This window comes from Brassica oleracea, chromosome C5 (assembly GCF_000695525.1).
Source record: "Brassica oleracea var. oleracea cultivar TO1000 chromosome C5, BOL, whole genome shotgun sequence".
Classification (NCBI taxonomy): Eukaryota; Viridiplantae; Streptophyta; class Magnoliopsida; order Brassicales; family Brassicaceae; genus Brassica; species Brassica oleracea.
In genome coordinates, this window is record NC_027752.1 from 1367090 (window position 1) to 1378580 (window position 11491).

The window sequence follows — 11491 nt, forward strand, 5'->3', positions numbered from 1 at the left end:
GGGGGGGGACTATTGGTTGGTGATGAAAACGATTTATTTAATTTTATTGCTATTGTTGATAAATCATTCAACATAACATTAATCGTGATAAAGTAGAAGAACGTGTGAGAGTATTTCTGTTTTAAACGATGGTGTCTCATTTGTTTCTATAGAAAAAAATTAAACACAAGTCAACAGGATACAACAAATCTCAGTAGTGATTTTAGTTTCCATGAGAGCCATACATTAGAGCACGAGGGCATGATTAACTCCGGTCTCTTAGCCGGAGTTCTTAACTCATGATTTGATATTTTTTTGTTTTTTGTTTTTTTTTTTACACTTTTCGGCTGAGAGGCGGTTTTTATATCTCTTTTAAGAGATGATTTTTAATTAAAATCTAAGAAAATCTAAGAACTGTCTCTTATCCGCATTTAAATCTCGGTTAAGAGAATGAGTTTAATGATTGTTCGAGGTAGTGTGCTCCATTGATAATAATTCTGATTAAAAGCTTAATTTCCACAAACAATTTGCGCCTGCAAAAGTTTTCAATGGATCATCAAACATCATGATGATGAATATCTCATCACCGCGTTTTATACTAATGCATATTTTTCCCATCAATTTCCTTTTTTATATTGCTCGACAAGAACCATGTTCTCAAGGAAAAATAAACTTAAAACTATGTTTTTCCCTTTACTACGTTAAATATATAATTTATTTATTGTTAACTGAAATACAATTTACTCTTTAAAAATGAGACTTTCGGGGTGCTATGAAATGAACCGTCTCATTATCCAATGGCCCTTTAAGCATGATTAACGGAAATTTTTTACAGTGAAGTTCTTAACAGAAACTATCAATAAAAACTAAAAACTGGCTTTTAAATATACCCTAAGAACTCTCATTAATCGTGTGCTATAAAACATGATGTGATAAAACAATGGCTTCTCACCCGAAAGCATCACAATATTCTAGTACAAAACATATACAAGTGGGAGAAGGAAAAGAAGAAAAATGATGTAACAAAAAGCAAAACCTTAGCTGATATTATGCACACACACAAACAACTGTAAAACAAGTTTCTTGGGAACTCTCTTTCTCTCTAGTTGCTTGAACCAAACTATAACGCAACGAGAGCACGACAGGTTTGATGATGTCGGGGAACTAAACTTTTCAGAAATTTTATATATCAAAAAAACAAAAAGAGAAGACTTTGGTTAGAAAGATTGGCATTGTGGTATGGCCATTACAAGACATATGGGTCCCCAACTCTCATCACTCTCTCCTTTACTCTGTTTTCATCATCTCTCGTCTCTCTCAAATACGCTTGAAGAAAGAACCCTAAATACCCCACACGCTCTCTTCTTTCATCTGTCTCATTCTTTCTCTTGAACGGTTCATTGAAAAGACCCTCTCTTTGGATTCTTAGTCGACAACATGCGTGGTGGTGGGTCAGAGTTTGAGACGGGGAAGAGTAACCTTCTTCCGGCTGAGAGTGAGCTGGAGCTGGGATTAGGGCTCAGCATCGGCGGTGGCGCGTGGAGAGAGCGTGGGAGGATTCTGACGGCTAAGGACTTTCCTTCTGTTGGGTCTAAACGAGCTGCTGACTCTTCCTCTAACCAAGGACAAGGAGCTTCTCCTCCTCGCTCAAGGTTCCGTCTTTTCTATTTATTTATCAAGAAAGCTCCAATCTTTTGGTTTTGTTACTATCTCGAAACAGAATTTGTGTAAGGAACTTGTTAGCTTCTGTTACGTATTCTCTGGAGAAAAATTTTGTTTCGAAAAGATTTATTTTATACATTGAAAAATTTTGTTTCGAAAAGATTTATTCTGGAGAAAAATTTTGTTTCGAAAAATTTTCAATGTATGTTTTATTAACAAATTGAAAACTTCTTAAAACTTAATCGGATCAATTGAATTTTTATTGGTTTAAAATTATAACAAAAAAGATAAACACAAAAAATATACATATTTAATGTGTTTTATTAAAACGTGTCAAAAATATAGAATACTTAACTTAAAAAAAAAGGAGGGAGTAGTATCCACTGAATCAGACTTTGTTATATACTCGAAATGTTGCAAAAGTGATGAGCTTTTCTAGCTTCTTGTCTTGCTATTGATTTTCCTATGTAGTCATTCATGTTTATGCTAGGATTTTGATCATAGTAAGATGTTTGTTTTGATGATTTCATGGATTTGGTGGAGCAGTCAGATAGTGGGATGGCCACCGATTGGGTCACACAGGATGAACAAGGTGAACAACCAAGCTATGAAGGCGGCCAAAGAAGAAGAAGAAGAGGGGAAGAAGAAGAATGAGCCTAAAGATGTCTCAGTTCAGGGTTTAGGGTATGTGAAAGTGAATATGGATGGAGTTGGTATAGGCAGAAAAGTGGAAATGAGAGCTCATTCTTCTTATGAAAACTTGGCTCAGAAGCTTGAGGAAATGTTCTTCAGAATGACAGGTCAGTTACTGCTTAAACACTTGAGATGGATTCTTATTGGAGTTTGACTGACATTATTGTATTAGGTACTACTACTTCTCGGAAAAAAGTGAAACCTTTGAGACTTTTAGATGGGTCATCAGAGTTTGTACTCACTTATGAGGATAAGGAAGGAGATTGGATGCTTGTGGGCGATGTTCCATGGAGGTAAGAATCTAGAAATGGCTTGGTATATATTAAGTCTTTGTCAAGATCTAAATCATTTTGTCATTTTTGTTATTAGAATGTTTATCGCATCGGTGAAAAGGCTTCGGATCATGGGAACCTCTGAAGCTAATGGACTTGGTATGTTTCTGGTTTTATTGAATTCTCTTCTCGACCAATTAAGAATATAACCCGAATGAAACATTCTTTAATGCAGCTCCAAGACATCAAGATCAGAAGGAGAGACAGAGACAATGAAATTGATCCTGTTTAGCGTCCCTTACAAAGCTGGCATTGTTATGGGTTTCTTTTTGAGTTTGTGGCAAGTTATTGAAGAAAGTATACCGGTGAATCCGATAAAAGCTGGAGCTTGAGATTTGATATTACTCCCATGGTTTTCATTTTAAGGTTTTTCAATTAGTAGTTTTCTTGGTCTTTTGTTTATTTATTTTCTTGTAATGTAAATAGTTGAAGGCATTATCTAATGTGATAAAAGAGTGTTCTGTTTTCTTGTTGGGGCCTTCTTGATTCCAAGGAATGAAACTCACTTCCTTTATATGGTTTGGTTTGGTGAGCTTGTATGTGTGCTAATTGTATTTTATTTGGACATAGCAAACAAACAAATTCTTCATTCAAAAAATTGCTAAATATGTCATTTCTTAGTATGTTTTTGGATTCATGTGACCTAAATCAAAATATTTTTAATTTTTCAAATGCTATGCGATGATGCACATGTAAAATTTTTAAATCTTTACCTAAAAAGAAAATATTTTAAAATTGAGGAGTCCAACCAAAGTAAAAAATTGATAAGAAAAAGAAAAAAAAAAATCTAAAAGTCAAACAGCTGTTTTTATTAGAGTCTGTAGAAGAAGATTGATGATTCTTCTTCTTCATAAAATGAGCAAAGTTTTGTGAAACCCACACAATTGGAGAATGGATCATCATCATCATCATAATCAATGGCGAATGAGATTATCTTTCAAGAACGCCACAATTGCTCTCACGCTCGTCAATCTCTTCATCTTCCTCTTCCTCCTTCAGGGCTTTTTCTCTTCCTCCTCTCGCCGACCCGTTTCAGGTCTGTTGCAATCTCTCTCTGGAAAGTTTGAGGCTTTAGCGATCATATCTTGTGATGGGTCTTTCTCGGATCTGTTCATACCGACAAAAAAACCAGGCTTTGTTGTTGTCTAGTTTCAGATTTAGTGTGTATACGCTTCTATATCACTTTGACTCGTTCGTTCTAGATTAATGGCTTCTACAATGCTAAGAATCGATATGGAGAGAAAAGCTTAGATTTTGCCTGTTGAGCTGAGATTAAAACACTTTAAAGAGTTGTGCTCTCCTTCCATGAACTGTTGTCTGGATTTTGACATTATGTCTGTTAAAAATCACATTTTTAATTTACCTTCTTTGGGAGACCGTTGATAATTCTACTTTCCTCATATAGAAGAAGAAGCTAAGCGTAGTTTCTTAACTTCCGCTAAGAACCCCACTCTAAGAAACCCGCGTTAATCATGGTCTTACCATATTGTTTATGAATAATAATATTCTTAAAAAAGGGTTTTTTTTGGCTTTCTTGTTTCATTCTTTCACCATACATTTGATAAATGCAGCTCAGCTTCGGTATGTGAAGGAAGCCGAAGAGATTAGACTCAAGATGCAACCTTTAGAGCTTATCAAAAGAGTAACCTACATACAAACACTATTACATTAGTTCACACATCTCTAAACCCCTCTCTGCTTCTCTTTTACTCCTAGCATTTGGATCTATTATAGGTCCGAGAAATCGAACATGAGTCATCTGCTGGACAAGAAACAGAGCAGGAGAAAGATGTGAAGCAGAACGCAGCCGTTGATCTCTCTAAACGCCTCAAAGATTTCCGCTCGCTTAACGATGCGTCCAGCTTGAAAGGTACAAAAAAAATGGCAACAATCTCTTTGTTCATGCTAAAACAAAACTACACATGAAGAGGGTTTTGATCTGTTTGTTACACAATGTTCTTCTATAGCATTGGAAGAATGGCGAAAGCGGAAAATGGAACGAGCAAGACAACGTGATCTTGAGAAAACAGGAGGTCTTTCTTCATCCAAAACATCATAAGATGCTCTCAGATTATCATGGCTGCTGCTACTATATAACATTATGTAACATTATATCTCAGAAAACACTCGTATAGTGTAATTACACATACAAAGTGCTTTTAAAGAAAGGGTCTAAACATGTTATGTTTCCTACATTGTACTTCACAAACTTGTTTACACTTTACACCAAACAACATTCAGTAAATGATCACATAGTCAATCAACACTTCACCCAATATATGGCTCTCCTGTATAAATGCATGTTAATTAACTCCAGGAGGAATAATTATAAATAATTTGCTGACAAAATAATCGTTACCAATATATGGCATCCTACAACATTTAATATGATAAAAAAGCGTAAGGAGATAATATAAAGAAAGCACTTGGACATTCGAGCGCAGGCTATATCCAACACTTTGGACCAACCTCGCGGCACGTGTTCCACCACCTGTTACCAGCTAAACATAGAAGCTCCTCTGTGCATGGCACGTGTTCCTCGCCAACAAACCGTCTAAGCTTCGTGTATATAAAATTATGTCGCATACCACACCTCAACTGATCATCACCGAACAAGTAAAGCAAGCTTTTCTTGGATTTGGATAAAGCGTTAGCAAAGAAGTAAAGTTAAAATGGCGACGGTCGGAAGAAACATAGCAGCACCATTGTTGTTCTTGAATCTGATCATGTACCTTATCGTGCTTGGTTTTGCTAGTTGGTGTCTCAACAGATACATCAACGGCCAAACTAATCACCCAAGTATAACTTTTCTTTCAATATCTCCATTTGTATATATATGATCATTAGTTATTGTTTTTTTTTTTTTTTTGCTAAAAAAAAACTAACTAGGCTTTGGAGGCAATGGAGCAACACCCTTCTTCTTGACGTTTTCGATCTTAGCAGCCGTTATAGGCATAGCGTCGAAGCTGGCAGGAGCTAACCATATCAGGTTCTGGAGGAATGATAGTCTTGCAGCCGCAGGCTCCTCCTCTATAGTTGCATGGGCTGTCACCGCTCTTGCCATGGGGTAATACCTAATATCATATTTATATATGTTGTCTTTATATCAAAATGATGATTCTTATTATTTTTTTTTGGTTGGGAATAAGGTTGGCATGCAAGCAAATAAACATAGGAGGATGGAGAGGGTGGAGGTTGAGGATTATTGAAGCCTTCATCATAATCCTAACGTTCACGCAGTTGCTTTACGTCTTGTTGATCCATGCTGGTGTATTCAGCAGCAAGTACGGTCCTGGGTATAGAGATCGTGACTACGCTACAGGTCAAGGTCATGGTCACGTGCCAGGCACTCATGCAGGCGAGCACAAAGCTGGTGTTGGAACCACCACTATGGCCGTTTAGAATCGCGTTCTAGTGCTTTTGTAATCTTATAAATTTGAATAATAAACGATAAAGATGTAGGTTCCTTTTTTTTTACTTTATCAGTTTATGTAATAATGTGTTCCTTTGTTATTCTATGGATTTGTGTTTTCTTATGCAAAAAATGAAAATCTCATTATAAACAATGTATACATTATTCTAATGTATGACCTTACGCTATCTTTGTGCTTCTTCCGACTCTCTTCCTCGCCGATAAGCTACACTTTCTTGACGTATTACTCTTCCAACTATTCTCCTGCTTCTCGTACTTAAACCTCTCTTCGCTCCCTTCTCAACCACAGGCTCTGACATTGGGACGAAGTGCATGAAACACAAAGGCACCAAAGCCGCTAGAGACTGTACTATAATCCCTGAAGGCAAGTTCGAATAGTTACTAGACGTTACACCTATTACATTAGCTAATCCTACTCCCAAGAAAGCGCTAACAATCTGTGATAGACACAGAGACGATGCGAGAAACGATGTGACCGATCCTTCACAGCCCTGAGGACACATGTTAGCTAACCGAACTGCGAATGGAAGGATCTTGAACTGTGCGAGAATCTCTGCTAAGCTAGAGAAGCAAAGGACAAAGACTTCGTTGGAGATGCCAACTCCGAGGTTTATCTGCTTCACCAAGATGTAGTCAAGGAGGATTGATAACGCGTACAAGAGCTGAACGATGTGGATGAGTGGTCTCATGGGAAGTGTCTTTAAGTATCGGTCGTAGACCACGGTTAGACAAAGAAGCATCACTTGTCCAATCACTTTGGACATTCCAATAACCGAAGGGTCCAAGTTTAGAACTTGCGTTTGGTAACAGAACACTGATCCAGAGAGAAGTGGGACCATTGAGATGGACACTACCGCCCAGATCATAGGCTGTGAGATATCCTCCTCCTGGATAGCTTCCATGAGATTAGACAACTGTTTCTTTACACTCATCACAACCAAGCTTGTCTCTTTCCTCCGTGGCAAACCAAAAGACTCTTCTCTTGAAGACAAGGAGACAAGGAGCTGAAGAGACAAGACCGCGGTGAAGACAAGAAAGGAGATCTTAGGAGGTGTTCTGAGCAAGAGATATCCTCCAAGCAAGTTCCCTAAGACTCCACCAGCTGCTGAAGCCATGAGGGCGTAGGACTGAAGACCGTTTATTCTGTATCTCAGACCGTATTCAGCGACTAGAGCGTCTTTTGCAACCTCGGTGATGGATGCACCAAGGTTACTGAGCAGGGCACATGCTATGAGAGAAGGAAGAACTTCTCTAGCTCCTTGGAAGAGTGCCATTGTGCCCCATGCTAGTACCTGCAGAGACACTGACACATTCAAAATATTCAGACCATGTTGAAAGGGAGCAGACAAAGACAGAGAGACTTTGTGTTATGAACTAACCCGAATCAACGGAAGAAAGAAAGAAAATTTAAAAACAAAACTGTATTAAGACAAACACCTGTTTTAAGATTTTTATATTGATTATGGGAATCAAATAAATTTATAACAACCCGTTAGACCCGTATTTATAACAGTGTATAAACAATCTATACTATTATTTATCATGTTGATTATGCGAATCAAATAAATTTATAACCCCTAAAACCCGATTTCATTTTTAGATCTTATCTAGAAAAAATAAAAAATTTCTAATTAGTATAAACTAAGTTCGCTCTAACAAATTATTGCTGGTACACAGAGATTTAAGACTTTCTAGAATTAATATTTTGGTATAAACTAACCTCCAATGGAGATGTAAGGAACTCTGCGACCACTACCGATGTAAAGAACATCTGAGAGAACTCCGTAGAGAGGTTTAGCCACCATAGGGAGAAGGCAAGAGTACTGCACAAGCTGAAGGGTGGATGGTTGGAGTCCGAGGGTGTTAACCATGTGGAAGTTAAGTGCAAGCCATGGGAAACATCTGGAGCCCTGCACCCAATAGCCTAACCCACACAAAACCGAGATGCCTCCACCACCCATTTGTTCATACCTCACAGTTTCTTCAGATTCAGAAACACCGTTGCTTCTTCTTTTTCTGGATATTGAGAGACATGAGAATGTCGTGGCTCTTCTTGATTTGGTTTCCACAATGAACAGAGTATTGCTCTTGTTCTGCTTCTCTTGTAGTTGTTGTAGTTTTGTGTTGAAGAAAAGAAATGGTGGATTCAAGAACGTGGTTGGGGAGTTCTGGATTGATAGTAATGGATTTATCATTATGACTCTTAGAGATTCAGAGAGATGAAACCAGAGGAGGAGAAGGATAAAGGTTTAGAAGAAATGTTGTCACATGCTTCGTATGTAACGTTGGGGTGTTTATGTAACTTTGGGTGCAAACTGTTAAGGATCGTTGAATCGAGGAAGGAGACGAAACAAACAAGAAAGAAAATAAAGAAAATGATATTTTTGAAGGATCGAGAAGCGTGCGGAGAAGCAATTAGAAGGAGACAAGAACTCAAAAAGCTAAATGCAGTTTAATACTTGTCTTCCACAGATAATCAAACTAAGATTCTAACGTTTTTATTTAAGTAATTAACTAACGGTTGTCATGGCTTTAGAGATTGATTATTAAGGTTTCTTTTTAAGGGACCCACAGAAAAATCGACTGTCCTATGAGATTTGAAGGTCACATCTGATTACGACGGCCATGTTCGTTTACGTGTCGTGCGACCTGCGACCTGCGACCTGCGACTTGCGACTAAGATTACGTTCGCTTACGTGTCGCGCGACTTGCGACTTGCGACCTGCGACATGCGACTAAACTTGCGACCTGCGACTAAAACTATGTTCGTTTACGTGTCGCGCGACCTGCGATCTGCGACCTGCGACCAGTTGCGCGATCAAAATTTTCTTAATTTTTAGTCGCTGTTTTTTCGGGCGACTTAAATGGAAATCCGCGACTGGTCGCGCGATCAGTCGCGCGACATCAAAACGAACAATGCGACTTGCGACCAATCGCAGGTCGCATGTTACGCGACAGCAAAACGAACAACAACCTGCGACCTGCGATCAGTCGCAGGTCGCATGTCGCAGGTCTCGCGACATGCAAACGAACACGGCCGACATGTCACTAAAGTTCTGTTATATTAATTCGGTATCACAAAAAGAATAATTGAATTTTATTTCATTTTTCAAGTCGACCGTAAAAAACTGATGACTAGACTTTGTTCCTTCCATCACTAAATAACATCGGGGCTGGAGAGCTTTTTCTCTCTCGTTTAGACTCCCAAGATTTGGGCTAGTGGCTGGGATTCCTTTTCCCCTTTGATCGTAACCCTCCGTTTTCACTAAAATATCTTGAACTTATAATCTGAAGCGTTCATTCTAGGGTTCTAACAAAAGAAAGTTATCTTTTTCGTATCTGAGTATCTGCATCAAAGAAGATCGTTGGAGGATTATTACTCTTGAGTAGTAGCTATGTCTTCAGCGATGGACAAAGCGTTGATGGAGCTATCCTTAGATGATGAGGACGTCCCGTTCGTGATGCCGGATTTACCGGAGTTTAGCTCTATGGAAAGAAACAGAAGAAGTCTGATTGGAAGGTTGCTCAATCCTCCTTGTCAGAATATGGCAAGTCTGATCCACGACATGCCAAGAAAGTGGCAGAAGTATGGCCGTGTTCGTGGTATAGCGCTCTCCAAAGAACGCTTTCAGTTTATCTTTCAGAATGAATATGATTTGGAGGATGTGCTTAGTAAGGGTATCCACACTTATAATGAGTGGGCTTTGGCTATTGAAAGATGGATTGAACATCCCCCTCCTGATTATCTGCAATTCGTCCTGTTGTGGGTTCAGATTAGTAACATTCCTGTGAACTACTACACGACTGAAGCAATTACAGCGTTAGGAGACTTGGTGGGGAAGGTTGAAACTGTAGCTTTTGACCCGGAGAAGCCTCATACTCGGGAGTATGTTCGGGTACAGGTCAGATTCAATGTAGCAAACCCCCTGAGAAAATCCAGAGTCATCAGTCTGAAAAAAGGTGGCTCTTTTGAAGTTTTCTACTTCTATGAAAGGGTTCAGAAAAGATGTTATCACTGTCAAAGAATGACCCATGAGAAACCGATGTGTCTGCTTCTTGTGAGACAAAGACAAGACCAAACTATAAAGAAAAGATTAGGCATCTTTGATGATAAACCTAAGCCTAATCTGATTCTTTCTGAAAATGATCCCCTTTATGGAGTTCTGGAGGAACATCAAGTAGGGATCCATCCTGTTCTAGGAAGACCGAAGATTGCGTCGGAAGTGTTAGAAGGGATGCGACAGTATTTGATGGTGGCTGAAGGGGAAGAGCGGAAGATTAGAGAAGAAAGAGTCAGTAAATCTGTTAGGGAAGTTGAGCTTAACCCTGTTTCTGAAAGAATGGTGCTCAGACTAGAAGAACCACCAGTGATAACTAAAGATCTTAATCGAGGCAAGGGTATTTTATTTGAGTATGATGCTCCTGAGTCAAACCAAAGTATATCCTCTTCAAGAACTGGTGGGCAGAAACTTATGGGAGCGGCTATTGCTGCTGGTAGGGGCTCGACCTTCATTGAGAACCCACGACTGGTCAATTACAGCTCTGAATCCAACTTCTCAAATTCTGGTTTCTCTATTTCTGATAACAGTTCGACGGCTTATAATATTGGCCTCTTTGAGGGTGCATCTTCCGGAACTGTTAAGAAACAAGGGAAACCAAGAAGGAGACCTTATGTGAAAAAGAGGAAGCTGAAACCGATGGAGGAGGCAGAGAAAGTGGATCCTAGTGCGGTGATTGTGGAGAAGCCTTCGACATCTACTGAGAAGAGGAAATCAATGGAAATTGCTGAGAACAAAGGAAAAGCCGTGAGACAGAAAACCAAAGGGATGGTCCCAAATGAGGGACCGTCCAAATCCCAATGAGCATCGTGAGCTGGAACTGTCAAGGCTTGGGGCGGCCTCAAGACTTGACAGTTCAGAGACTCATGGAAATACGTCAAAAATATTTCCCTGAGGTTCTCTTTCTGATGGAGACGATGCGCTGTAGAAACGTCCTTGTAAATATTCAAGTGTGGCTCGGTTATGACTTTGTATATACGGTGGAGCCTGTAGATACATGGGGTGGTCTTGCTGTTTTTTGGAAAAGAAGTTCGGAGTTGGTCTTTAATCATGTGGATAAGAACTTAATGGATTTTCATGTACAGTTTGGTAATTTCGGATTCTTCCTTTCTTGTGTATATGGGGACCCTGCTTATGATAGGAGACACAAAGTTTGGGAGAAACTGTCTCGGATTGGAGTTCAGAGACAACAACCATGGGCTATGATTGGAGATTTTAATGAAATCTTGAGCAATGAAGAAAAACTGAATGGGCCAAGAAGAAGTGATAACTCTTTTAAACCTTTTGGTGACATGCTGCACGCTTGTGGGATGAAGGAACTCTTAAGTTCGGGC

General features: G+C 39.1%; 5 protein-coding genes across 5 annotated transcripts; 4 read left to right on the forward strand and 1 right to left on the reverse strand.

Annotated features, from left to right (window-relative positions):
• Positions 1 to 1245: 1245 nt before the first annotated feature.
• LOC106292845 (auxin-responsive protein IAA12) lies at positions 1246 to 3180 on the forward strand. The gene is made up of 5 exons (XM_013728507.1): positions 1246 to 1631; positions 2188 to 2441; positions 2507 to 2627; positions 2704 to 2765; positions 2842 to 3180. Exons 1-5 carry the CDS (start codon positions 1417 to 1419, stop codon positions 2880 to 2882), a joined length of 693 nt encoding a protein of 230 aa, XP_013583961.1. The 5' UTR covers positions 1246 to 1416; the 3' UTR covers positions 2883 to 3180.
• A 277-nt stretch (positions 3181 to 3457) lies between these two features.
• Positions 3458 to 4859, forward strand: LOC106293117. Its single transcript, XM_013728792.1, has 4 exons — positions 3458 to 3702; positions 4238 to 4308; positions 4401 to 4536; positions 4634 to 4859. Exons 1-4 carry the CDS (start codon positions 3558 to 3560, stop codon positions 4723 to 4725), a joined length of 444 nt encoding a protein of 147 aa, XP_013584246.1. The 5' UTR covers positions 3458 to 3557; the 3' UTR covers positions 4726 to 4859.
• Positions 4860 to 5275: 416 nt separating this feature from the next.
• Positions 5276 to 6131, forward strand: LOC106294512. The gene is made up of 3 exons (XM_013730078.1): positions 5276 to 5465; positions 5556 to 5733; positions 5816 to 6131. Exons 1-3 carry the CDS (start codon positions 5339 to 5341, stop codon positions 6066 to 6068), a joined length of 558 nt encoding a protein of 185 aa, XP_013585532.1. The 5' UTR covers positions 5276 to 5338; the 3' UTR covers positions 6069 to 6131.
• Positions 6084 to 8579, reverse strand: LOC106294511 (probable folate-biopterin transporter 8, chloroplastic). Its single transcript, XM_013730076.1, has 2 exons — positions 7820 to 8579; positions 6084 to 7402 (listed from the first exon to the last, which is right to left on the reverse strand). Exons 1-2 carry the CDS (start codon positions 8292 to 8294, stop codon positions 6264 to 6266), a joined length of 1614 nt encoding a protein of 537 aa, XP_013585530.1. The 5' UTR covers positions 8295 to 8579; the 3' UTR covers positions 6084 to 6263.
• A 701-nt stretch (positions 8580 to 9280) lies between these two features.
• On the forward strand, positions 9281 to 10961 carry LOC106344231. Its single transcript, XM_013783643.1, has one exon. It carries the CDS (start codon positions 9495 to 9497, stop codon positions 10959 to 10961), a length of 1467 nt encoding a protein of 488 aa, XP_013639097.1. The 5' UTR covers positions 9281 to 9494.
• Positions 10962 to 11491: the final 530 nt, after the last annotated feature.

Bases quoted from the DNA above. Each gene is read 5' to 3' on its own strand.
- LOC106293117 (XM_013728792.1), top strand. From the start codon at position 3,558: ATGGATCATCATCATCATCATAATCAATGGCGAATGAGATTATCTTTC. The intron at 4,309-4,400 runs GTAACCTACATA...GATCTATTATAG, and splicing joins CTTTAGAGCTTATCAAAAGA to GTCCGAGAAATCGAACATGA. The intron at 4,537-4,633 runs GTACAAAAAAAA...GTTCTTCTATAG, and splicing joins CGATGCGTCCAGCTTGAAAG to CATTGGAAGAATGGCGAAAG.
- LOC106294512 (XM_013730078.1), top strand. From the start codon at position 5,339: ATGGCGACGGTCGGAAGAAACATAGCAGCACCATTGTTGTTCTTGAAT. The intron at 5,466-5,555 runs GTATAACTTTTC...AAAACTAACTAG, and splicing joins CGGCCAAACTAATCACCCAA to GCTTTGGAGGCAATGGAGCA. The intron at 5,734-5,815 runs GTAATACCTAAT...GTTGGGAATAAG, and splicing joins GTCACCGCTCTTGCCATGGG to GTTGGCATGCAAGCAAATAA.
- LOC106344231 (XM_013783643.1), top strand. From the start codon at position 9,495: ATGTCTTCAGCGATGGACAAAGCGTTGATGGAGCTATCCTTAGATGAT.
- LOC106292845 (XM_013728507.1), top strand. From the start codon at position 1,417: ATGCGTGGTGGTGGGTCAGAGTTTGAGACGGGGAAGAGTAACCTTCTT. The intron at 2,442-2,506 runs GTCAGTTACTGC...TTATTGTATTAG, and splicing joins AATGTTCTTCAGAATGACAG to GTACTACTACTTCTCGGAAA. The intron at 2,766-2,841 runs GTATGTTTCTGG...TCTTTAATGCAG, and splicing joins CTCTGAAGCTAATGGACTTG to CTCCAAGACATCAAGATCAG.
- LOC106294511 (XM_013730076.1), bottom strand. From the start codon at position 8,294: ATGATAAATCCATTACTATCAATCCAGAACTCCCCAACCACGTTCTTG. The intron at 7,403-7,819 runs GTTAGTTTATAC...TGAATGTGTCAG, and splicing joins TCCTTACATCTCCATTGGAG to TGTCTCTGCAGGTACTAGCA.